The sequence below is a fragment of the Eschrichtius robustus genome, chromosome 2, assembly GCF_028021215.1.
Source record: "Eschrichtius robustus isolate mEscRob2 chromosome 2, mEscRob2.pri, whole genome shotgun sequence".
Lineage (NCBI taxonomy): Eukaryota > Metazoa > Chordata > Mammalia > Artiodactyla > Eschrichtiidae > Eschrichtius > Eschrichtius robustus.
This window is the reverse complement of record NC_090825.1, coordinates 151116972-151143458: the sequence shown is the minus strand read 5'-3', so window position 1 is coordinate 151143458 and position 26487 is coordinate 151116972. Positions and strand designations below refer to the sequence as shown.

The 26487-nt window shown below is 39.1% G+C and overlaps 1 protein-coding gene across 1 annotated transcript in view; it reads right to left on the bottom strand.

Moving 5' to 3' along the window:
* Positions 1-26487, bottom strand: part of LOC137758964 (uncharacterized) — a 45556-nt gene that overhangs the window by 12959 nt on the left and 6110 nt on the right. Inside the window, exon 2 of the mRNA XM_068534910.1 lies at positions 23695-24275. Within this exon, the coding sequence (XP_068391011.1) occupies positions 23695-24275 (581 nt within the window). The remainder of the gene's footprint in view (positions 1-23694; positions 24276-26487) is intronic.

Genomic DNA, 26487 nt, shown 5'->3' with positions numbered 1-26487 from the left:
AAATCCCCAAAGACTGTATTATGAGGGAGAGAAATATAAAAACAATTGAACCCTTGAGGAAAACACAGGTCAAAAGAGATTCCTTTTAAAGAAAGAAAAAGGAGGCAGGGAAGAAAAGCAAAGGGGGAGAGGAGGAGGGAGGGAGGGAAGGAGAAAGGACAAAAAGAAAGATGATGCTGTTAAAAGTGATGCTGGAGAGTAATGAAAGTTATGTCTTGACAGATGGTGAGAAGGTTAGGAAAAGCAGCACCACCCAAAAACTGTACAAGTAGAAAATAAGCTTATTCTTGTTGGTCCATGGATTATATTACACGGAATAGAGGAATGGTGGGTATGTATGTTTGTTCGTTTGTTTGAAGATTACTTGTTGGGCAAATGCTTCCAGGAAATGCTTTGGGAGAGTTCACTTAGATATCTTGCAACAGACGCTCAACTTCAATAATCTCAAAAACTGCCCAAGTTTTCCAAGGCAAATCCACATTGTATGCTCAGTCTCACCAAATTCATATACGTTGTCCATTTTTATTCTTACGTAAAATTTATCTTACATGAAATTATCAAGTGTTTTAAAATAGTTATTAAGAGTTTGGAGCACTCATGTTAGAAAATTAAGTGTTACCAAGTGAGGCTCCTTTTTTTTTTTTTTTTGAGGCCCCTTTTTAATTCAGGACGTTTTCCATTTTACTGGGAATCAATTCTGTCTGGTGTTTCTAATCCAGCATGTTAAAAAATCATCCTACAAGGCCTCTGATCTTGTTTAAACACTAAAATTTCACAGTACAGATCCAAATTTCCATAAAAGTGACTCTGCTAGTGAATCCATTTCATTGTCCCCTCCATCTGCAAAGAATAGATTTTTCTTTTCTACCTCAAGAACACCTAATCCTTACATTTTAAGAAACAGTACTTAAAAAAAAAAAAAAAAAAGAAAAAAGAAACAGTACTTGAGTGCTTTTACTGCCAAAAGTCTCATTGTAATATAGCTGGAATATTCCCCTGTGAGTACTAGTCAGTGCTATTGCTTGTTCACACATGCTTTTTTAATTTCAAGTATGATTAGTTATAGGCAAGTCACTGAATATTTAAATTTGGTACAGATAGGTTTTCAAACTACCTGTGAACAGAAGCCTGTAAATTAGAGGGAGTGTGGGAATATGAAATCTGAGCAGAGCTGTTTAAAATCTGGCTGTTGTACATTATGCTCCCTTCCTTACCTGTACACCTGCTTTCTGCGGAACCAGAAGTCTGTGTCTCCTGTGGCTTAGGTTTTAGAGCGGGGTGAGCGTTGTAACAGCCTCACCATAATGTCTGGCATGTTCCAGACTCCCCTGTGGTTGAGAATATGCATAAGCTGAGATGGAGCAGGGAACAGCAGAATCTTCAAAGCCGAGAGAGAAGTCCAGAGACCACAGGGAGACCTCAATGCCCATTACAGGCTTAAAGAAAATAAAAATAAAACTCTAGAATAGTACTGACTTGCTAAAACCCAAAATGAACATAAGTATTAAATTTTTACTAAACTGTAAATCAAACCTTAACAAAAACCTAAGTCATCAGTTAAAAAGGAAACCAAACTGTTGTAATTCTAAACCCAGAGGCAGTAGTGCGGTGTGAGATAAAATGCGTGAGACCAAAAATTGGCAAGTTCTGGATTCTTTTTCCTATTCTGTTTCTTCTGAAATGTACCACCGAGCATATCACTTAACCCTCCTAGACCCTGGATTTCCAGTTTTTCATCTGTAAAACAAAGAATCTGGACTAGAAAATAACTAAACTTGCTTCCAGAAATAAACAGGCATTTCATTCCATTTGAACTCAAATCTGACTTGCACTTGAACAGTTCTAAAAAGAGAGAACACTTTGTGTCTTTTATAAATGTGTTATAAGTTTCCGAAGTTAGACTCTAGTTCCTTATGAGGGTAATGCGCGTTTTTCTTTCAAAACAATTCCAGATGATAGGAATGAGGACAAAGACCTGAAGAAGTGAAAATATATATATATATGAATCTATGTGTGGGTATATGTATCTCCAGTTCCAGAGTATATTCTCATTTTCTTCCAAAATCCTGCAAAGTTATAGAAAGTAGAGCATAAGGGCCAACATAGCGGCTCCTGGCTTGAGGTATGTCTCCTTCACCACTCCTCTGAGTAAACCAAGGAGCCAGAACATGTCAGCAGCAAGAGAAAGCTTCCTGCAACATCATACGAGAAAAGGCCCATATCAGAGTCTAAAACTAGGCTGCCAAGAAATTGCACTTAAGTTGTCGGAACCACAAAGGACAAGGTATCTGCCGCTCCTCTCCTACTGTATTCCATGGTCTTATAATGAGGGACAAAACTACAGCCAGCCTGTACTCAGAGCTGTGGTCCTGCCCTGGCAGCTTGAAATCCTAGTCAGACAGGCCACATGATGCTAATGGAGAAGTCTAAAACATTTAGCAGCGTCAGAAATGAAAAACAGCTCAAGAAAACCCAATGAGGATCCAAGCACTGAGAATGACGTATTTCCTAATGACCAAATCCAAGTTTGGTCCACTGAGACATAGGCCGTCTCTTAGAGTGAAATACCTTAGACAACATTAATTAATATTGTGAGTGATGGTTGTTAAAAAGCAAGGCAGAAGAAATATTCAAAGTTTAACCTCAAGGAACATGTGTAAACCATAGCTTTGAGAGGAGGTGGCAAACATATAGGTGACTTCCCTGTTCTGTTTATATAGCAAACAGTCCTAATCAATAACATTAGTCTTTTCTATAGTACCTGGCTCTCAGTTCCACAGTCTTTCTCAACAGCCAGGCCTTACTAATCAACCTGAATTGGCATGAGAAAGAAAACCTATTTACCCCTTTTCCTATAGGAGAAAAGAGCCCTGTGTGTGGAGAACTGTGAAGCCTTGTTAGTCCTTTGGGCTTCACCATTAACCAGTTAGACAAGTCACTTTGTAATTCAAGGCCTCTCCACCCTTAAGAATAAAATTTCGAGTAGGGGTGGACTATCTCTAAGTTTCCTTTGTGTGTTCAAGCCTCATATATTTATAATCTTAGGCGACGGGGAGTATCTATGACGACTGAAAAAAGCATGACTATCCCATAACTCAAAGAAATAAAGTTACTCATTGAAGTTATCAATTATCGTTATTTTTTTTCCCCCTGAAGAGCTGCAGATACTAATTATAAGATTCTTTGTCCAACAGTGGTTATTTAAGCCAGGAAATATATTCTAATCCAACTCCTTCACAGATGAGGAATTCGATTTTCAGAAAGGTTAACTGATTTGCATAATGTCATGCCAGTAAATCTGAATACCCAGATTATGATTATCAACACCAAGGTTATTAGCACAATTATTAGTTTTTGTGGAGTTTACAGAGTGGTTTCCAAACTGCAAACCCAAATCTATTGACAAGCCAGTACCTCTCCTCCATCATGGTCTCGTTTGTGGTGATTTCTTTGTACCTGAATACATTTAAGGTGCCTACATTCTTTCGATTCCTTCTGATCCCTTTTGATTCCTTATTCATTGAGCACATTGTACTCATCCATTCATACCTGCAATTTGCCAGTTTCCCAATTTAGCATCTCTGAAATATTTACTAGTGGGGAGTATACTTCTTTACCGCATCATAACTATGCAAAGTAAGACCTTATCTAACACAAGCCCTGTGGAACCCAAAGGGCAACCATTTACTGCTACCTTTTTGTCTATTGTCTTTTACCTGCATGTAGTTGCTGTTTATGCTTCCTTGAGCGGAAATTAATTAACTCCCTAAAAATCATCATGATACGGCATAAAATGATCTTAATACGTCACTGTGTCTGTTGTCTAAGCTTGAATCCAATTTTCAAGTGCTTTATGTTGATTTGATAAGCAAGAAGAGGCATTTCAGGTTGTACATGAAATAAATGAACATAAATTCACCAAGTGACCATATTCCTGTGGGAGCAAAAGGAGGCATGGTATTTAGCATAAATGAGTGTAAGTGGTGAGTTAGATAAGTAGTCAGGAGACCCGAATTCCATCCTCAACTTTCACACTAAAGGTACAAACTTGCACAACTTTCCTCACTTCCTTGAGCCCCAACTAAAAGTGAGGGAGTTCAACTCGCTTTTCTAAGATTAGATTCATATCTATCATTTTATGACTACCATGGGCAGCCCTGAATACCCCCTCCTCTGCATGTATGGCAGCTCTTCTGGGCAGTTATCTAATACTTCACGTGGCAGCGCACACCAGCCCCTGTGCTGTGCTTCGCCAGGATGGCCCACTGCCAGACCGGCAGGCACAGCCTCCGGCCCTATGACGAATCCCAAGCATCCCAGGGCAGCAGTCAGTAGCAGCCTGCTTCAACAAAACCTAAGAAAACAAAACTTCTCATCTTCACCTTCAGTCTTTACTACACGGGACAAATTTAAGACCTTAATGGCTACTTTTTCCTCCAGTGTAAAGTGCCAGGCCAGCTGGCTCTAAAATACTTCATAAAGCATGCAAAAAGCCCCACTTCCATAGGCATGTATCACTGCACTAAGAAGGGACCTTGGAGAGTTTTAATATTAAAAACTGAGACCCACAGAATGGAGATGTTAGGACTAGAACCAAGCGTTCTTGATTCCAAACCGGTGTGCTCCCAAGGGGAATTTATCAAAGTACAGAGAGAATTCACAACTTCTTACTTCAGTGGATTTTAGTGGGTGTTTCTGTAACACATCATGCAATCTAGTGTTTTCTTAACATTCATGGTGAAAATTTTAGAAATCTCCACATCTTGATTGTTATAGTGAAGCAGTACAGTAATGAGACAAAGCATTTGTTCTCGAGCTAAAATCACGTCTCCTTCACTTATATTTGGCCAAGTTAACTTCTTTGCACTTCTTTTCGCCGTCTGAAAAATGGCATTAAAAATGCTTTCAAATTATTTTTGAAAGTTAAAGACAGATAGCTAATGTAGCATTAGTAGTGCTGTGCCTTCACACATTCCCTAATGGAGTCAAAAGACATATGTTGTCTGACGGTCACAACAAATCTTACAAATTAAAGTATCTCTTCAATGTGGCCTGATATCCCAGTTGGCCCTTGGGCTAACATCCTAAGATGCACTAGTGATCTTGAGGACATTTCCTGCAAAGGTCCTGGACTGATACTGTTCTTTGTTTCCAGGACTCTTAGAACCAAGCTGCATGGAAATATGACTGGGGATTTGAGAAGATATTTTGTTTTTTAAACACAAGTTTAAATAAACTTAAGTAATGGAAATAAAAGAAAGTTCTTATTTTTTTTTTTTAATCTCAAGATGGTACAGGAGAGGCTTCAAATGTACCACTTCCTGGTAATGTAGAAATAATTTCTGAGAACATTAATCTCAACACAGCAATTTAAACCAACACACGTGTGCATTCATTATAAAAACAAATATCAGCTGCAAGACGTATTATTCAATGTAGGATCAGACAACTAGTCCTTAATACCTTACCTGTCTAGTAGAAATCACTACAATGCAACTTATTTTTACTGTGTATAATGTCACTCTAATTTACCTGGAAAGGATTAAACTGTGTTCAGCATTTTCTTTTTAAGAAGCATGAACTCGTTAAATTTAAAAGTTTTTTAGTTAAAATGTTTATAACATAGAATCCTAAAATAATGTTCTCCTGATAGTCTGCCTTCCTCTATATGTACAAGCAGTCATATGTGATGATCTGACTGGACCTGTTTAGAAAGAAAAGGCAACTCTGCCCAAGAAGCTACTTTGCATGAACCTGAGATGTGGTGGAAGAAGGAAAATCACTGGACTGACTGAAGCAGAAGGAGTGATGATTAGGGATCAATGAAAATAGAACAGTAAACTGAGGGCCATGAATCCTGGCACAGCAAACAGGAGTAAATGAAAGTTTTCAGGAAAATAGTTATGTGGGATGCATATGCAGTCAACTAACCTTTGACAATGGTGCCCAAAACACAAAATGGGGAAAGGATAGTCTATTCAATAACTGGTGTTAGGAAAATTGATACCCACATGCGAAAGAATACCATAGACAAAACTTAACTTGAAATGGATTAAGGACTTAAATGTAAGACCTGAAACCATAAAACTTCTAGAAGAAAACATAGGTGGTAAGCTATTTGACATAGGTCTTCGCCATATCTTTCTGGATTTGACACCAAAAGCACAGGCAATAAAAGCAAAAATAAACAAGTAGAACTACATCAAACTAACAAGTTTCTGCACGGCAAAGGAAACAACCAACAAAAGGAAAAGGCAACCTATAGAATGTGAGAAAACATTTGCAAACTACCTATCAGATGAGGGATTAATATCCAAAGCATGCAAAGAACTCATATGCCTCAATAGCAAAATTAAAAAAAAAATCCAATTAAACAGTGGGCAGAGGACCTGAATAGACAGTTCCCCAAAGAAGACATACAAATGACCAACGGATATATGAAAAGGTGCTCATCACTAATCATCAGGGAAATGCAAATCAAATCCACAATGAGATATGACCTCACTACCTATTATAATGTTTATTATGAAAAAAGACAAGAGATAACAAATCTTGGTGAGGATATGAATAAAGGGAACCCTTGTACACTGTTGGTGAGAATGTGAATTGGTGCAGTCACTATGGAAAACAGTATGGCGGTTACTCAAAAAGTTAAACATAGAACTAACGAATGATCCGGCAATCCCACTTCTGGATACATATCCAAAGGAAATGAAATCAGTATCCCAAAGAGATATCTGCATTCCCATGTTCATTGCAGTATTATGACAATAGCCAAGATAAGGAAACCTGTGTCCACCAATGAATGAAGAAAGAATATGTGGTATATATATTCAATGGAATATTATTTAGCTATAAAAAAGAAGGAAATCCTGTCATTTGTGACAACATGAATGAACTCGGAGGGCATTATGTTAAATGGAAAAAGTCAGACTGAGAAAGACAAATGCTACATGGTATCACTTATATGTGCAATCTTAAAAAAAAAAAAAAAAATTGAACTAATAGAAACAGAATAGAAGGGTCCTTGCCAGGGTCTGGGAGATGAGGGAATCAGGAAAACGTTGGTCAAACGTACAAACTTTCAGTTTTAAGAAGAATATGAATAAGTTCTGAGGATCCAATGTACAACATGGTTACAGTACTTAATAATACTGTCTTGTATACTTGAAATTTGCTGAAATAGACTTTAAGCATTCTCACCACCAAAAAAAAAAACAAAACAAAAAAAAAAACAAGGGTATGGGGGTAGAGGGGAACCATGTGAGGTGATGAAAATGTTAATTAACTTCATCAGGACAAGTATTTCCCAATGTCTAGGTGTATCAAATCAGTTTGTACACTTTAAATATATATAATTTTATTTGTCAATTATACCTCAAGAAAGCTGGGAAAACAAGAACTAAATAAATATTTAGTAAATGAAAAAAAGTTATGAGGTAGGTGTTTAGGAAATATTAATTAGGAAACACTGTACCGACAGGACTAGAGCAGACAGGTACTGCAAACAAGGAAGTAATCTCTCTCTTCTTCTATGGCAATAAACTAAGAGTACCCATGCCTGACAGCAATTCATCAGCAATGTCCCAAAATTCAGATTCCCAAGAGAAAGAACAAACGAATAGGAGAGAAGAGATGCTACGTATATCCTCAGCCCATAGCTTTTATCTGTTTTCAGTCTACAAACCAGTTTCTTACAGTCCCCTGGGAATAGGAACATGAAACTGCAGGAGGATAATGGCTGCTTTAACATCTCTCTCTAAGCTCATCAACGATGTGCTAATAGTTCATACATTTAAGCCAGACACTTGTAACTCATTTTCAGTGGTGCAATTGTCTAATAAATTGTTTGAAACTTTAAAAAATCTTCAGTGTTCCATAGAAATGGAAGCCTTTTCACAATAATTGAAACCAGTAATGCAAAACAAATGTATTTCCTTGATAAATTTAGTTTTAAGTAAGCTTTAATTTATATGCTAAATTTTTTAATTTAGTTCAAGTTTTGGCAGAGACATGTTTATTTTAATTGTTGGCCTTCAAAACTCTAGCTTAGGAATAAGCATCTGCTTCTTTTCAATTTTCCGCATAAACTGGGTAAATTTCTTCAAGTTGCAAATGAGGGGTGAACATACACTGTATTGCTTCTGGAAAGGTTAAAAATTGCAGCACTTTTTGTGACTCCTTTATGAGAGATCTTACAGCATTACCCTTAAATCTTAACTAGGGTTCTTATATGTACTTATATTTAAGCTGTTTTCAAAGAACATAATACATTAGCATCTAGACCTTGTGCCCAAATATCCCTCTTTGGAGCACTTGTCGAATCTCTAATAAATTTTGAACTCCTCTCATTGCTTTATAGAGATTCACAAAACACATGGATCCCTTCTCTAAGATGAAAAACCTCCCAGAGGAAAAGCACAAACCCAGCCTCAGCCCACCTATATTGGAGACCCTGTAACCAATCTGACAAATAATAACATACAGTGCGTATTTCTCCAGCTATAGCCTTTGGAGGAAATCAATAAAACTTTCAGAAAATTAAAGTTAGAGCTCTTGAAACACTGTAGGAGGTAACATTCATCCTTTGCAAATACCTTAAGAAAACTGACTTCTGAGAGAATCCAATCCCTATTATAAAATATTCTTCCTTCACCAGTAATGGCAACACTGGTAAAGGCACTGCTAAGCATGGTTGCACCCATCTGAACCAAGCAGGCATAGAATCTAGGTAACAACGCCCACTGGCTATTAATATGATGGAAACTATCTGTGAATTGGGACTCAGTTGATATTAACATGTAAAACCCCTGAAAATCTACAAGAGCATTTTCTTCTGGGGTGTTTTATTTCGTCGGTTTCTTTTTCAGTCTACCTTTTAAGGTATTACCCAATCGCCATGTTACGTATGGTGTCTAGCCATGGTACTGATGTTCATGACTCCATGAAATGGCATCTTTGCTTTACAAAGTATCAGGGTTATAACAGAGAGAGTGGTGAAGGACTAAGAAACATACTTTAAGAGAGCCAGTTAACTTGCTGGACACTAACATCCAGTCAGGAGCCTCAAGTAACATCTCTGCCCAAAAGTTTCAATTGCTAAATAGCAAGGGAATAATACCAAGGCCCAATCACAGAGTAGCAAATACCAGAGGCCTGGGAAAATCCCAAGAGAATAGCTTCAATGGCAGTGATTCTCAAATGTTCAAGGTACACAAGAATCACCTGGTGAATGTGTAAAAACAGTTTCTGAGGCCGATCCTCTGAGATTTTAATTCAGCAGGTCAGGCGAGGTCCATGAATTTATAGTTCTAACACGGCTGGCGGAACCAGAGCTGCTGCTCTGAGGAACACACTTTGAGAACCACTGCCCCACCACTATTAAATCAGAGTCGGCAGTCTTGGAAAATGCAAGGTGATTTGCATGTTCATTAAAGTTTGAGAATCACTGCTTTAGGAAATGAGGCAACAGGTTTGTTTGGTTTTTTCCTTCCTCCTGTGATATCAGGATAGGGAGATGGTGAAAAGAGAGGTTTTCAAAAGAAAGTAAGTGCTTAAATCACACTCTTTGTCATGAAACAAACCTATCTGGCCACCTTGCTCACCTTCCTCAATGAAGCATCACTCACTCCTTCCTTTATCCACCTCTCCATCCTCACTGTACCTTACCTAGGGCTCACGAGGAGACAGAGGTCCCATATGAACTTCAGATCGGCATGTTATAGATTTCCCGGGAAAATCCAGAATTCATATAATTGTTTTTCTAGTCTATAAAAATTACACTGGCATTAAACAAAGAATCAAGTTTGAATTACATACGTTTAGAAAACTTTTCAGGTAAATAACTTCACAAGAAATTCACAGAAAAATATTGTTTTAGACTGATTGGCAACAGGGCCACGACAAGAGCAAGAAATGTCAACAGAGTGGCCTCCTGTGGTCACCCATGTCTCAGAGATGGAGGAAGGAAAGATAGCCTCTTGACTGATTTGCACTGTATGTAATTTTACATTACATGTAATTACGTGGACTAAACCAAGTGTAACACAGAAGACTAAACATGCTATCGTTCCATGTGATGAGCCTCTACAAAGAGGAAAAAACAGAAGATGTGAAAAAAAAAAAAAACACTTTTTTTCTACTTTAATTTTGTACCTATATGAGATGATGAATGGTCACTAAACTTACTGTGATAATCATTTCATGATGTATGTAAGTCAAAGCACTACGCTATATACCTTAAACTTTTACAGTGCTGTATGTCAATTATATCTCAGTAAAACCGGAAGGAAAAAAAAAAGTGGAAGATGTGAATATATCAAGCCTTGGCAATGGGAAAGGCCTAAGTCCACGTGACTCATCACACCTCCTTCTTGCTGATTCATGCTATTGTAGATTCAGCAGCTCCAGCAGCGAAACAGCTTATCTGTTAATAAGCTACAGAAAGAAGAGCCCCAAGTCCCATCACGCACTGCAGAAATGTGATTTGAACTGGCAAACATCTCCCAATCCACCACAACAACCCCTTGCCTCGCTTACCTGAAACTTTCACACATACCACATCTCCCCAATTATTTCCATAATCAGTGAGCCTACTGCTGATCTAAAACCTGACACATACATGAGTAGATTCCAGGTCTGTTAAGTACCAGGAGCAAAGGAGGACACAGAAAAACACCGCATTTAGTCTCATTTTCTCTGAGAAATTCAGTGCACTGCAAGACAGCACTGGACTGAGAACACGGAACCAAGGTTCTAACGCCAGTTTTTCTACCAGATACCTTGAAGCAAGTCACTTGGCCTCTTTCATTTCATTTCTTTCGAAATTAGACTACATTATCATTCAGATACTTCCATATCTAGGAGTCTGTGATTATGCTGAGTATCCATGCTATTAGAAAGCCAAAGAAACAGCTACTCAGAAGCAGCACATGGAAAATAACCATCTTGGATGAGACTTAAGAGCTGCAGTGGCACTAGCTCCACACAAGGCATCCTAATCCCAGGTCAGAACTCGGTACTGCAGGCTGCCCAGAAACTGGGGCATATAATAAGGTTTATTCATATGAGCATCCTTCCTAACTTATTCAACCAGAAGTCTTTCATGAATACCACCCAGATGCTGAAATTAGGATCGCCATCCTTAGGTATCAGGGATTAAAGTATGATCCAAAGAGTTCAAGTTGCCTCCAAAATGTCTGCAACTGCATGGAAGTTGAAGGCCTCACTCACCTCGTTCCTGCCACATCCTGCAAATCCTTTTCTTAGAAGGAAATCACAAACTCCCTTTCTTGAAGACAGATGGGTAATTCATGTACAACCATCTGTGAGACTGCCTGCATGGGGCCTCCTTGTTTGAAGACTACAGAGATTTTAAATTAAAAGAACCATCTATGTCAACTCTGTCTAGATGATGTGTTCAAAGGGAAGACCCAAAGCAGCAAACTAGAGGGAACTTTTCGTTTACTTATTTCTAAAAAGCCAAATAAACCCTCTAGGAATGGTTATCTGTCATTTCCTTTCTCAGCACCCAACTGTTCCTTCTTCTGGCTGCAGTCACAATTTTTATTTGCAAACCATGACTACCGCCCTCAGTGGACCCATGTCTTCTGTCCCAGGGTTCCTTTTCCTCTAAGAATTTTATGATCTGCATGAATCACTTTGCATAGATAACTAAAATTGATCATTAAAATCTGAAATTAAAAAAAAAAAAGAGCATGCAACACCCTGTTCTTATTTTGCTTCAAGGATACTCCTACTGAGCTCATGGAGTTGCAAACTGCAAAAACTTGAAGGATCCTCCTCTCAGGTTGAAAGACTAGGACATGAAGTACCCAAGTATGCCACACAGAGTTCAAGAAAAGGAATACAGCCAGATCTTCCATCTAAGTACCAGGAAGAAATCGGAGGTAGGGAAAAGAATTGGGGTAGCTCAGCAGTAGCCTTTTTCTTAACGTCAGAAGCCTGATTTTTATTCCGAAACAAGACTATAAAACAGCATTTCCCAGACATTGTCGCATGCAGGTGTAATCATGTGACTGTGTCTGGGCCAATGACCTGCAAGAACAAGTGTTATGCTGGCTTCCAAAAGGCTCTGGCAAAAGTCCAACTTAATGAAATGAAAATGTCTGATTAGACCTTGACTTGTCCTGACAACTCTGGTCACAGGGAAAGCAGTCTTATTGACTCATCATGTCATTTCGCTCAACTATTAATGCAAGGAGTATCATGAGGAAGAAAGAACTGCTTGCAAATGTACAAAGTAAGCAACAAATACCCCTGTCAACAGTATTAAATTATTTATCAATCACACACTACAGGTTATATCACAGTAGTTACAATGATGGAGGCCACTGGGTCCTCACCAACAAAAAGACTGGCTCTTCCACTTCTAGGACAGTTATTTAGAGCAGGGGTCCCCAACCCCCCAGGAACCTGGCCGCACAGCAAGAGGTGAGTGGCGGGGAGCCAGCGAAGCTTCATCTGCCGCTTCCCATCACTCACATTACCAGCTGAACCATACCCCCAACCCTCCGTCCGTGGAAAAACTGTCTTCCACGAAACTGGTCCCTGGTGCCAAAAAGGTTAGGGACCGCTGATCTAGAGGACTACAGGGCACTCAGCGTTTATCAGGAGTCTGTGCTTTCACAGAATCTACTCTTCAGTAAGCCTACAAATCTTTTATCCTTGGCCCTAAAAGCCAAAATCAGGGTTGTACTTTATTATAATCAAGGTGTTTAGGAATTTCTGGTGAAAATAAAAGTTTACACTCAAAAGTGAATAAATGTTCCTGAATCTACCTTTCATCTTTGGTTAATACGTTTCTTGCTAAACAAGCCAAATTCATAAAGGAAAAGACAGGTTACCTCATAACACTTTCTTTTCAACTAAAGCAGTAAAGACCCACACTAACACTGCATTTTTTTACTTCCAAATTCTATACATCAGGCTTCTCACAGAACCTTTCACTTCAGCCAGTGGAATACCTTGCAGGAGGCAGGCACTCAAGAAATATTTGTTAAGGTGACTTGAACATAGTAACACATTAGGTGAACATTATAGGAAGTTAGCCTAAGGGCTCTTCACTGAGAAGAAAACAGTTTTTTACCATGTTCTTTATTGCCAAGTGAAAGGATATACATATATAGCCTTCTTCGCTCAAAATGTACCCTCTCCATATCACTGACATCCTGTAAATGGCCATAAATCACAACTGGTCCTTGTCATGAGAAAAACTGTGTGTCAACTTGAGTTTGTCTGCCTTAAAAGACAGGTGCAAGGGTAAAATCAAACATATTTAAGTGCTTGGGAAAGCAACACTGCTCTACAGAAGCAAGGGAATATTAGGGGCAGGAATTATAAACATATACACCTTTTATAGCAATAGACTCCAGACAGGAAATCAGGATGAGACTGGTCTATCCTGGCATTCATTTCATAGAGTTTAGTTTTGTCTGATGAATATTTAAACCCAAAGCACTGCAGTGGTAGTGCCAATATATGTCATATTTTCAGTTGCATCTCCTTTCTGGACTAGGAGCGCCCCTAACTATTCATAAGCCTTAAAATCCTAATTATTGGGTAGACCAGTGGCAGACTGGAGTGACACGAAATTAAGGTTGACTTTTAAGAAAATAGGCACACGTCTTGTACTGCTCTATTAGATACACTTTGGCATTTTGCAGAGGCCAAATGAATTACAGAAGAGACACAGGTACTGTTAATACATCACATGCCTTCTAAAAATTCTGGAAGACGTGGGGAGTCCCACATCATTTCTTTGGGACTAGAGACGTTGCCAAGGACTGAAATTGATGATGCATAGAAGGAGAACCCTCCAAAACTAACTCCTCTGCTTTGCTGACCCAAAGGAAGCCAAAGGAAAGAGACTCTCTCACTCCAAGTAACTCCCTAAACTAACAATGTTTAGAAAAAACAAGTATTTTCAAGATGGTTCAGAGTTGGAGGATAGCAGGCAGAGAGTAGAAACTGACTTGGATTTGATTATGGGGTCACGAGAAAGGATCAGAAATGTTCATTTTTAGTTATTACTGAAGTTTTTATAAAATCCCAAGACATTCACTAGAACTTTACTAATTAAGACACGTAACCCACACACAACTAGACTACAAGTACTTATAATACATGTTTTTGGTTTTTGTTTTTTGAGAAAGAAATCTCAACTACCAAAGGTTCACCAGCTGCAGGACTTCAAAGGCAGTAATAGGAGCAATGGTCTCCAATGACTCAATTTGGAAAGAAAAATCTCTCACACAACCCACGCATTAGACAAGATGACATATACATCTACTTCAGGACACCTTACATTTTGGATGAATAGCCTTGAATTTACTTCACAGCCAATAGCTTGCCAGAGAAAACTTCGAGTTGGATCCTATTACTTAATACACTAAAATCCACAGCTCAAAGTCCATCTCACTGGATAATTGAATATAACTAGCGATGGGAATTAAAACTGAGGATGCTAGCAGCCCTGATTTCACTGTTATTATTTGTACTGTGTGAAATGATTTTCATATTGGCAAGTATGGGATCTCTGAAACTGTGCACTCTTCCTATCTACCATGGTACATACGATTATTTGCCCATGCACGCTCTGAGGGGCAATGCGGTACAATGAAAGGAGCCCTGAGCTTGAGTCAAAACCAGTTCTAGTGCCAGCTCTGCCACTATCTGGCTGAAGACCTTGGACCACACTTTAGGTCTAAGTTTACTCATTAATTTATTTAATAACCATGATTTGATCACAGACCGAAAAGAACACAACATTGCTCAGCTGTAAAAGGGGGGAAACTAGACCTAGTTTATAGAACTGGTGTTAGATTTAAATGAGATAATGGGTGTACTTTGCATCCAAGACACATTGGTGCTAGTCTTCTTCTACCGCAACTATCAGGCACTGTGTTCAGTCTAAAACACCATTGCAGGGAGCACCCTGGAAGCCCTCATCTCGTTTGTCATCACTGGGTAAAGCCTCTTGCCTCTTAGTCGGTAAAATCCATGAAGGCCAGGATTTTCTTCTTTCTAATACACAGACGCATCCTCTGAACCTGCATGTGCCTCAGCATCTAGTAAGCACTTAATAAATAATTGTTGAATGAATAAATTCTCTTTTACTCCTTAAAATAACTCTGGATCAACTAATATTTTTACCATTTTACAGTGAGGAGGCTGAATAATGAGATAAACTGTCTATAAAATCAGGTGATAAGGCCCTTCCAATTCCACAATGCTATCTATAGTTGTTATATTTTCCAATAGTTCATCATTATACCATTCTTCCTAAATAATTGCTACTTACTCACATTTATTTATTGGTTATTGCTTAAATAATAGCAAGAGTCTCAAACTATAAAATCTACTCCTATCTTTAAAGAAAATAAAATATTTGAACCATAAAAAAAACATTTGTTTATAAGAAAACTTTATTCTCACATCTACACACGAACTATCTAATGAGGTTATTCTTTTTTTTTTTTTTTCTTTTTTTTTTTAATGAGGTTATCCTTAAGAAACTCTTCCGGGCTTCCCTGGTGGCGCAGTGGTTGAGAATCTGCCTGCTAATGCAGGGGACGCGGGTTCGAGCCCTGGTCTGGGAAGATCCCACATGCCATGGAGCAACTGGGCCCGTGAGCCACAATTACCGAGCCTGCGCGTCTGGAGCCTGTTCTCCGCAACAAGAGAGGCCGCGATAGTGTAAGGCCCGCGCACCGCGATGAGGAGTGGCCCCCGCTTGCCGCAACTAGAGAAAGCCCTCGCACAGAAACGAAGACCCAACACAGCCATAAATAAATAAATAAATAAATAAATAAACAAACAAACAAACAAACAAACAAATAAATAAATAAATAACTGATTGAAGGACTTTAAAAAAAAAAAAAAAGAAACTCTTCCAAGTAGTTTTCCCAACCTAAACTTCCATATACTTTTCCCCAAATAAGAAGCGAAATAAACAGTCAGTCAAGAGTGATATTAAAAACATGGGGGCAATCCTGTCCCTAAAACATTTCTTCACCAAAATTTGGATTCTTTCACTTTAAGAGCAGCAAGATCATCTTTTTTACTATCTTTCAGAAGATAACTGTAGCTTCCCTAGTCTGGGGCCCTAAATGAGAAAGACCTCGGTTAGATGCAGCCAATGTCACAGGGTCTCCTGGCTCTGAATCAGTATTTTCACACACTCCCAATCATAAATGCCCCAGAGACCTCCTATCCCCAAAACTGACACTGCTGTATCTCAAGTTCAGGTTTACAGAATGATGGCCTCCTCCAAGGCCTTCCTTAGAAAACGTATTCCCAAATTTGCCATCTCACCTCATGCTTCCTTCTCCAAAAGCAGCCTACTCTTTACCACTCATAAGTCTTCTCTTCTAAAGGGCTCAATGTATATTGGGGCACTCAGCAGATATTACACTCTACTCCATCAAAAGGATCTCATAAATTTGTTTTAATTTAGTAATTAACATTCCTCTAGACTCGCAGAAGTGTTGAGGGCAAAGTCATAACGCTTTTAATGGCAAAATCAAACTGTAAGCCCAGGTCAGACTTCACATCTAATGCTGTTGCTGGCAGACCCAGTGATTTTGAGACCGAGCAAGATGATTTTATCATTAAGGCATCACCACTGCTGTGCAGGGAATTTCTCTTTCATTACACCTCAGCTCCCTCCCGCCTCAAAACGCTGCGTAGAGTTCTAACGTACTCTGAAACCACAGTAACTTATGACAGAGCAGCCATCATGATGACCTGTAAGTCATCAAGATACGTATCAACCACTGGCTATGTTATTAATACTTGAAGTATCAAATTTGCTAAGGAAGCAAAAAGGAGCTTCATTCTTCCTCAAGGGGAATCAGAAACCAGTATGTTCAAGAGAGGATTTCCATAGGAAAACCGCCCCTGCCTCAGACAGCACCTACCATCAACATGTTTATGGGCAAACACAGTATCAGAAAAACATGCTGTGAGTCTTAGAAACAGCATATGCCTCATTTCATACGGGCTGCTATGGTGCTAGGCATTGTTTTTTGGTTTTGTTTTTTTTACTGCATTTCAGAGAAATAACCGTAAAATGAAGGTCTATAACCAGCATATAACACAATAAACAACAGCATCAACTTCTGCACCCTTTTTGTGAATGGTTTCCCTATGCTTTAATTGAAAATGTAAGTTTTAATATGCTTTGTGTTTTCTCTCAAAATAGTTTGGGACCAATTCTATTCTAAGACTTCTGTATTTACCATCTCCATCCAAGGTCCAAAGATTACAGAATTTACAAATGAAGGACACCCCCTACACACACACACACACACAGACGTCAGTAATAGAGGAGCTATGACAACAAAATTCCTGAATGACAGAAAGAAACACAGAGGACAGTGGCTTGAAACAGCAATGGTGGTCACCACAAGCTTTGTCCTAGAGTTCAGCTCAGGTCTTTCTGAAAGCCTGGACCAAAAATTCACAAAAACAAGAAGCAGTAACACAGTTCACATAACTTTCCTGAGCTTAAATGTATAATAGATCCGGGTAACTGTCCAACCTAGGTTGTATCTTCAGGGAATCTCAAACTCTCATAAAAAACCAAGGTTTCTGGCTCAAGAAAAGGCTTAAAGTTAGAGATGAGCATTGTTAAATCACTGGTTCCTATTCATATTTCAACCCTTGAAATAACGTTTCACTACTTGTCTCAGTCACCAGCGACTCTAGTCTGTCTTGAGAAAGCTCACACGCCTCCCTGGACTCAGCCATCTCCTTCTCACCGACAGGTCAGGTCCAATACAACCAAAGCTTAATTCACTTCAAAAGATATGTGAACTATTATTCAAGGACAGTAGCTGTCTGTTCACAGAAGCTTCATCCACATCAAGGCAGCTGAGTTTGTGAGCTTGATTTTTGTATTCTTCTTTCATTCTGTCAAAATTCAAGCTTACAGATATTTCTGCTTTCAGTCTATTCTTTAATAAATGTCCCGCTCAGTGTAAGACAGGACTCAGAGTTTCAATGACATAACTGTATATTTTCCCAAGAAAATTGTTTATGTACCTTTCCATAAATGTTTTAACTTTTTCACCTAGAATATAAAATCCTTGAAGAAAATGTCTGTCTTCTATAGTTTAGCAAGATACATGCTCAACACAATTTCCAAATCACCTTTAGTACCAATTTTAACCATGAAGAACACTGAAAATTCTACTGTAAATTATCAAATATATGGTAGCAAATATATAAATGAAATTCTTCTGTCATTTAGTACAAAGAAGAGAGATACAAATACAGGATAATTTCTCAAATGAGTTTCAACTACTTAATGTGCTACTTTAAAGCATATTCACAAACAATAGAAATAATCAATCTGAAGAACTGGATTCATCTCTATACACAGGGGACATTTTTATACAGTTTCTCGAAGAATTAGCCACACAAGCACAATAGGTACCATAAAGATTAAAAGAAAGTAACTGCATTAAAAATACTTCAGTTTATTAAAAGGAACGGTTCCTATTTTATATGTATACACATCTATTTTTATAGAAAAGAACACATCTATTTTTATTCTAATTTCCATGACTCACTCCCCACCCATTCACCGATGAGATAGATAACAGTTGATCCTATTTTTCACCTTTTAAGTTATTCTACCTGGAGAAATAAAATTCATCACTGTCCCATGTTATTTTCCCTCCCCTTTGGACATTTATCCACTAAATAAACATCTACTACCCACTGCTGTTAAGCAGTGTGCTGGGTCCTGGGGCTCCATCCCAGTCTCCTCCGCTGGTTTCCCCTATTTGCCCCAATTTCTAAGCGCTGAAGTGTTCCAGGACTCAGCCCTGTCTCATCCTCAAGTCAGTCTACACATGCTCACTTGGTGGTCTCAGCTAGTCTCCTGGTCTAATTAGCATCTATCCTATGCTGACCACCCCCATATTTATATATACTGCAGACCTCTTTCCTGGGCTCCAGTTTCACATATGGACTCACCAACTCATCTCATCCTCTGCCAATAGATGTTTTACAGATCTCGAACGTTTAACAGGCCCAACTAACTCCAGATCTTCTCCACCAAACCTCCTTTCAAAGGATGAACTTGATGACAACTTCGTCCTTCTAGTTAGTGAGGCTGAAATCCTTGAAATCATCCTGACACCTCTTTCTGTCATACCCCACATCCAAGCTATCAACAAACCTCTCTTGGAAGGCTGGCCAAGGAGACACTTTGACGTAAGCTTCTGCCCAATCCTGACGCCTCTGCCTCCCTCCCACTATGTTGTTCCCAAGGGCACATGCTTACAAGTATTCTACACACTAAACCCTGTCTGAGTCTACTTCCCAAATGATCCAAATGCTTCAAGTCTTCACTACAAACATCCATTACAATATTGTGCATACAACAGCTTATCCCTACTAGAAGTAAAACAAAGGATGATTTTAGCTGATCTATGTGTAGAATCATATAGTTATAGATTCAGAGATTAAGGATATTTCTTGTCTTCTTTACAAGGACACTGAATGCCTCATGCTGCCTTACTACTCTTTTTGTTTATCCTCCATGCAGCAATGAAAGGCTTTAAATAAATCTTATCCATTCAAGTCCAACTGGTATTTTTTCTTTCTCTTCCCTGAGGAGCATCTTTTTTCTATACTACCACTTCTCTATTACTTCAGTTATTCACTGCATTTAGTTGTTTATCTTATTTTTTTCAGAAGTATTCCTTCATAACAAGGAGGTGCTAAAAACCTCATTTCACAAGTAGGTATGAAAAAGAAATATCTGGAACACCTTTCCTAAAAAGAAATCCAAAGGTAGCTAATTTAGTACATAAGCCTTTAGGAAAGCATTAGAAGAAAGTAAGACAAAGTCAAATATTAACAATTTACTGAACATAAATTCTCATTACACAAAATAGTATCTCTCCTTATAACTTCAAAATATTAATAGGGCAACACAGCAAAATATCAAGGGTCAGATGCAGCTAGACTACAAAATGTTATGTTTTTATTTTAGAAGTATGTTTTTTATTATTGCTGAAACGAGAATTTTAGAAAAAAAACTACCATCAGTTTCTTAACATGTAATTTATTTGTAAAAGTCAACCAAAACAATCTGAATTCAATCATCAGCTCAGGAAGCAGCTTCCATGACATTTTTTTCCCCTAAATGCTAAATGACACAGGCAGCGATAAAATATGCAAAGAACCATGTCACAGAAGATGTCTGACAATTTTGATAAATGATGATAAACTGTGATGTAGAACAGCCGTTTGTAAGCTACTGTTTTCAAAAACATGTATTTTAATGATGATTTTTGCCAAATATCATTTTAGAGAGATAGTCTGTAATAAAACCATTGACAAACAAAATTGGTACCTTATTATAAATTAGAACAGAAATGTATTTAAGTTTTCAGCAAACTTGTAATTTTGCTTTAAATGAGAATGCATTTTAGATCCAGTCAGTTCCTTACAATGTTAAACACAGTCATCATCTGACCCAGAAATCCCACTCCGAGGTATAAAACAGAAATTAAAACATACTTTCACACAAACCCTTGAACATGAATGTTCATACATGCAACATTATTCATAAAAGACAAGAAGTGCAAACAACCCAAATGTCCATCAAGTGACATATAATATCAATAGAACAGAATATTATTCAGCAATAAGAAGGAATAAAGTACTGATACATGCTACAATACGGATGAACCTTGAAAATATTATATTAAGGAAGCCAGTCACAAGAGGCTACACATCATTATGTTTATATGAAATATAAATTCTATTTATATGAAATGCCCAGAATAGGCAAATCCATAGAAATAAGATGTAGATAAGTGGTTGCCTAGGGTTGAGAGTGTAGAGGGAATGGAGAATAATTGCTAATGGATATAGGGGTGCTTTCTGGGGTAATGAAATGTTCTAGAATTGTGCACCGTGATGGCTGCACAACTCTCTGGCTATACACAACCTCTGAATTGTACACTTTAAGTGGGTGAACTGTATGTGAACTACATCTCAAAAAAGCTATTTAAAATGCCAGTTAAAAAGGCCAGTCATGGGCTTTCCTGGTGGTGCAGTGGTATAGAATCCACTTGCCAATGCAGGGGACACGGGTTCGAGCCCTGGTCCAGGAAGATCTCACATGCTGCGGAGCAACTAAGCCCACGAGCCACAACTACTGAGCCCAAGTGCCACAACTACTGAAGCCCGCGCGCCTAGAGCCCACGCACCGCAATGAAGAGTAGTCCCCGCTCGCCGCAACTAGAGAAAGCCCACGCACAGCAACAAAGACCCAACGCAGCCAAAAATAAATAAATAAATAAATTTACTTTTTAACAACAGGGCCGGTCATGTTGTAGCTGTTTATAACTTGTATAGACTTTTCAAAGCCTAAATCCCTAATTACCAAAATATGTTTCTTACTGTCCACAAACCTCATTTCATTTCCTTACATAAAACCATCTGCCTATTCCACTATAAATACTACACGTAGTGAAAGAAAGTGCTTCTAAAATTAAATCATGTTTTCAAAACAGATTTCTCCTTAATATATTTAATTTTAATGATTCGCATGTGCATTATCCACACTTTCCATTAACTATGGTTAAATTTTCAATCTCAGATAAGTATCCCCCAATACAAAAGCACAGTAACAGGCCATTCCTCTCCCAACACAAGCTGTGTGGACTAAATTTTTAACGTATTAGCTTGAATTTTAAAAAGCAAAATTAAGGAGGCAGATCTGTAAGAAAAGCAAGCACATGAAGTCTCAGAATTTGAGAATGGAAAATATTTTCAAGATTGATCCTCTTCAGGACTACCGAAACTTTAATATCTAAGAACTAACCCCAGGAATTTTGTGATATTCTCATATCACCTTACTTTTTAAATTTTTATTGGAGTATAGTTGATTTACAATGCTGTGTTACTTTCTGCTATACATACCTTACTATTTTGCCTTATTATTTATATTTACATTAAGTTGATTCCTTTCCTTTTTTTTCTTTTTAACTTAGCAATGTATGACACAACATAAGTGAACTTACGGGTTTGGTAAGCTATCTGTACTAGTCTAACAAACATTACAATAAATAAAATTTTAAATGGTGATGTGTCTATCACTTAAAAACATCTTGCACATGATCAGTACTACATCTACCACACTATGGGAAACACTGTTCTAGTTTTAGCTTCTAATTTTATGGGTGAGAAAGTTGAACTTCCTGGTGACTCTCAGAAGTCTGTGCACATCAGAACCTCCTGGAGGGTTTGTGTTAAAATAGAGAGTGCCGGGCTCTTCCCCAAGAGCGTAGGTCTGGGGTAAGGTCTGAGAATTTACGTTTCTAACAAATATCTAAGTGGTACTAATGCTGCTGGCCCAGGGACCGCCCTTCAAAAACCACTGACCAAAACCTACTAACCCCAAATTAGTCAGACCAGAAATTAAACTAGAACCCAATCTTCTCTTAGATGCTCTTATAATTATATGCTCTATCAAACATGTTTAATGTTGCTGAATTTTATTCACCTTTCACTTAATTTTACTCTTTTCAATAAAGGTGATTATTAAATGCTAAAGATCAGGTTTATACATTTTTAAGACTTAAGAGTTGTTATAAAATAGTGATTAATGGGGCTTCCCTGGTGGTGCAGTGGTTGAGAATCCGCCTGCCAATGCAGGGGACACGGGTTCGAGCCCTGGTCTGGGAAGATCCCACATGCCACGGAGCAACTGGGCCCGTGAGCCACAACTACTGAGCCTGCGCGTCTGGAGCCTGTGCTCCGCAAAAAGAGAGGCCGCGATAGTGAGAGGCCAGCGCACTGCGATGAAGAGTGGCCCCCGCTCTCCACAACTGGAGAAAGCCCTCGCACAGAAACGAAGACCCAACACAGCCAAAAATAAATAAATAAATTTATAAAAAAATAGTGATTAATAAAAATTTAAGGAAAAGAACATTACAATCACCTTTGAGGACCCTGAATCCCTTTTCTTGTTCACATACCCTCCATTAGTCCTTTGAGATAAACATTATCTTCAAGTTTGTGTCTTATCATTCACTTGCTTTTCTTGTTAATTTTCTCATAGCTATATCTCTAAATAACATATTGTTTAGGTTGTATGTTCTGAGCTTTATACTATATCTTTTTATGCTATTTGCTTTTTTATTCAATATGATGTTTTTGAGATGTAGCCCTCGGTTTTTATCAGTAATTCATTGCTTTCATGGCGGGACACTATTTCATCTACAAGAAAACAGCACTAAAATTGTTGACTTTTTTTTTCATTTTGAAAAAATCAGAGGTAAAAAAGAAGTTGCAAAAATAGTACACAGAAGTCCTAGGTATGCTTCATCCAGTTTCCTCCAATGGTTACATCTTACCTAACTATATTACAGTATCAAAACCAGCAAACTGGTTTTGGGACAATGCTTGTGTATAGTTTCATGCCATTTTATTATATATGCAACTCTCAATTTTTAAGTTCTTTTTTCTTTTTTTTTTTTCTCGCGGGCCGCCCAGGCCGCGAGACCAAGGGCCGCGGGGGCCGAGCCGGCGCGCCGCCCCCGCCCCGCCTCAGGCCGCCCGCGCTTGGGCCGCCACCCGGCGACGCGAGGCCAGTCCCACCCCGCCCCCACCCCCACCCCCACCGCCGGCCCGGGGGTCGCTCACCTTCCGCGTTGCCCCAGACCACCATGCCCGGGCACAGCCGCCTCCTCCGGCCTCGCTGGCCCCGCCGCCGCCACACGGTGCCCTCGCCTGGGGCGGGGAGAAGGGCCGGGGAAGGAGTCCCACCGCCGCGCCGCGGTCCACGCTCGCCCCACGCTCGCAGCGGCCACCCTGAGCGCGCCCAATGGCTGCTCTGTCCCTCCCCCTCCGACGGGCGCGCGCGCCGCGGCTCCGCCCCGCCCCTCCCCCTGCGGCGGCCGGCACGCTCCCAGGCTCCTCCCCGCCCTTCCCCACCCGCGGCGGTTCCGGCCCCGGCTCGCACTCCGCCCCGCGCTGCGCAAGTGCCCGCCTCGCGCCTAGCCTCGGGCGACCCTGAACCACCGGCGCGGCGCCCCTCCCAGGCCCGCCCGCCGAGGTCAGCCCCTCCGCTGCACGTGACCGTCTCGCTCGCGGGGGCGGAGAGGAGCGCGGCGCCGGCCCGCCTTCCGCATCCCGAGACCTGCGCGCCTCCCGCTGGGGTTGATGCGCTGTTCTCCTCTCTGCGAGTCCCCGCCCCGCGCTGCACTCCCCAGTCCGGGAGGACACTAGTTCAGGGACTGACCATGCTGAATCAAGATCATTCTAGTGATATTAATGAATATCTGAGTTACTTCCTTTATTCACCCCCCCCCCCGCCAATTAAAGACAATGCTCCTACCTATTAGAAAAATGAAAATCCAAACACTGACAGCCCCGAATACTTGCAAGAATGTGAAGTAATAGGAACGCTCATTCATTGCTGGTGGGAATGCAAAATAGTACAGCCATTCTGGAAGAGAGTTTGGCAGTGTCTTACAAAACTAAACATACTCTTACTATACGATCCAGCAATCGGACTCCTTGGTATTTACACAAAGGAGTTGAAAAATTATGTCCACATAAAAAACCTGGACACAGATGTTTCATAGCAGCTTTATTCATAATTGCCAAAACTTGGAAGCCACCAAGATGCCCTTCGGTAGATGAATGGGTAAACAAACTGGTGCATCCAGATAATGGAATATTATTCAGCACTAAAAAGAAATAAGCCATCAACCCATGAAAAGATATGCAAGAACTTTAAATGCTTATTACTAAGTGAAAGAAGCCAATCTGAAAGGCTACATACTCTGATTCCAACTAAGTGATACCATAATGGTGGATAATGTCATTAGTCAAAACCCATAGAACATACAACACCAAGCGTGAATCCTAATGTAAACTATGGACTTTGGGTGCTAATGAAGTGTAAATGTAGATTCATCAATTGTAACAAATATACTTCTCTGCTGAGTAGTTGATAATGGTGGAGGCTATACATATGTGGGAACAGGGGGTACATGGGAAATCCCTGTACCTTTCACTCAATGTTGTTGTGAACATAAAACTGCTCTAAAAAAATAAAGTCTACAAACTTTAAGCTATAAGATGAATAAGTTCTGAGGTTCTAATGTATAGCATGGTGACTAGTTGATAACACTGCAATGTATAACTATAATTTGCTAAGAGAACTTAAAGGTTGACCCCAAAACATATACATATATATTTATATATTCCTCTTTACCATAAATGTACGGCTGTGCGCCTGGCTTCTCTAATCTCTTCCAATCATCTATTTTTATTTCTGCTCAGTACCATGCTGTCTTAATTGGTAGAGTTTTATAATAGCGAGTCTTAATATCTAGTAGGTCAAAAATCCCCAATTCACTCTTCCATTTGCTGTTAAGAATCAGCTCGCATGTTCTATGTGGGGGAGGGAGGTGAAGGAAATTCATTTTAGTTTCATAAAACCTCTAAAACAATTTGGGGAGAATCACATCTTCTGTAGATTGAAATTTTCTATTGAAATAAGATTTATTTCTCCATTCCTTTAGTTTTTCTTAAGTGTCTTTGTTCTATAATTTTCTCCATATAGTTGTTGCCTATTCTTGCTAGAGTTATTCCTAGGTACTTTATAATTGTGATAATATTATAAATGGTATCTCATTGCCTTTTCTAAATAGTTGTAGCAGAGTACAGAAATGCAATTGATTTTGTATATTGATTTTGTTTGCAGTATACTTGCTAACCACTTTTATTCATTCGAATACTTCATCTGTAGATTCTTTTGGTTTTTCTACAGGGACAAGATATCCTCAATGACTAGTGATAGCAGTTTCTTCTTCTCCAATGCTAAGAATTCTTCTTTTTCTTCCTGTGTAAGACTTCCTATATAATGCTGCAAAGAAGGATTATCTTATCTTGTTGGTGAAAGGCGTCTTATCTTGTTTCCAATATTAAAAAAGAATGTTTTCAATGTTTCACCATTAAATATCACATCTGCTGAATATTTATACCTTCTAATGATAGTCTGTTCATTTTGTATCATGAATAGATACTGAATGTTATGGAATGCATTTTCTACATCTCCTGAGATTAAATTTTTTTTTAAATCAAGAATTCAGTGGGGGACAGATGGATTGAGAGTTTGGGGTTAGCAGACGCAAACTATTATATATAGGATGGATAAACAACAAGGTCCTACTATACAGCACAGGGAACTAAACTCAATATCCTGTGATAAACCATAATGGAAAAGTATGAGAAAGAATGCATATATATGGAACTGAGTCTCTTTGCTGTACAGCAGAAATTAACATTGTAAATCAACTGTACTTCAATAAAAAACTTACTCTGCATCCATAATGTGTCACACTGTTCTAGACAGTAGAGGTAAAGCAGTGACCAAACAGATGAAAACACTTGCCCTCAGGGAGTTCACCTTGTATTAAAGGAGAA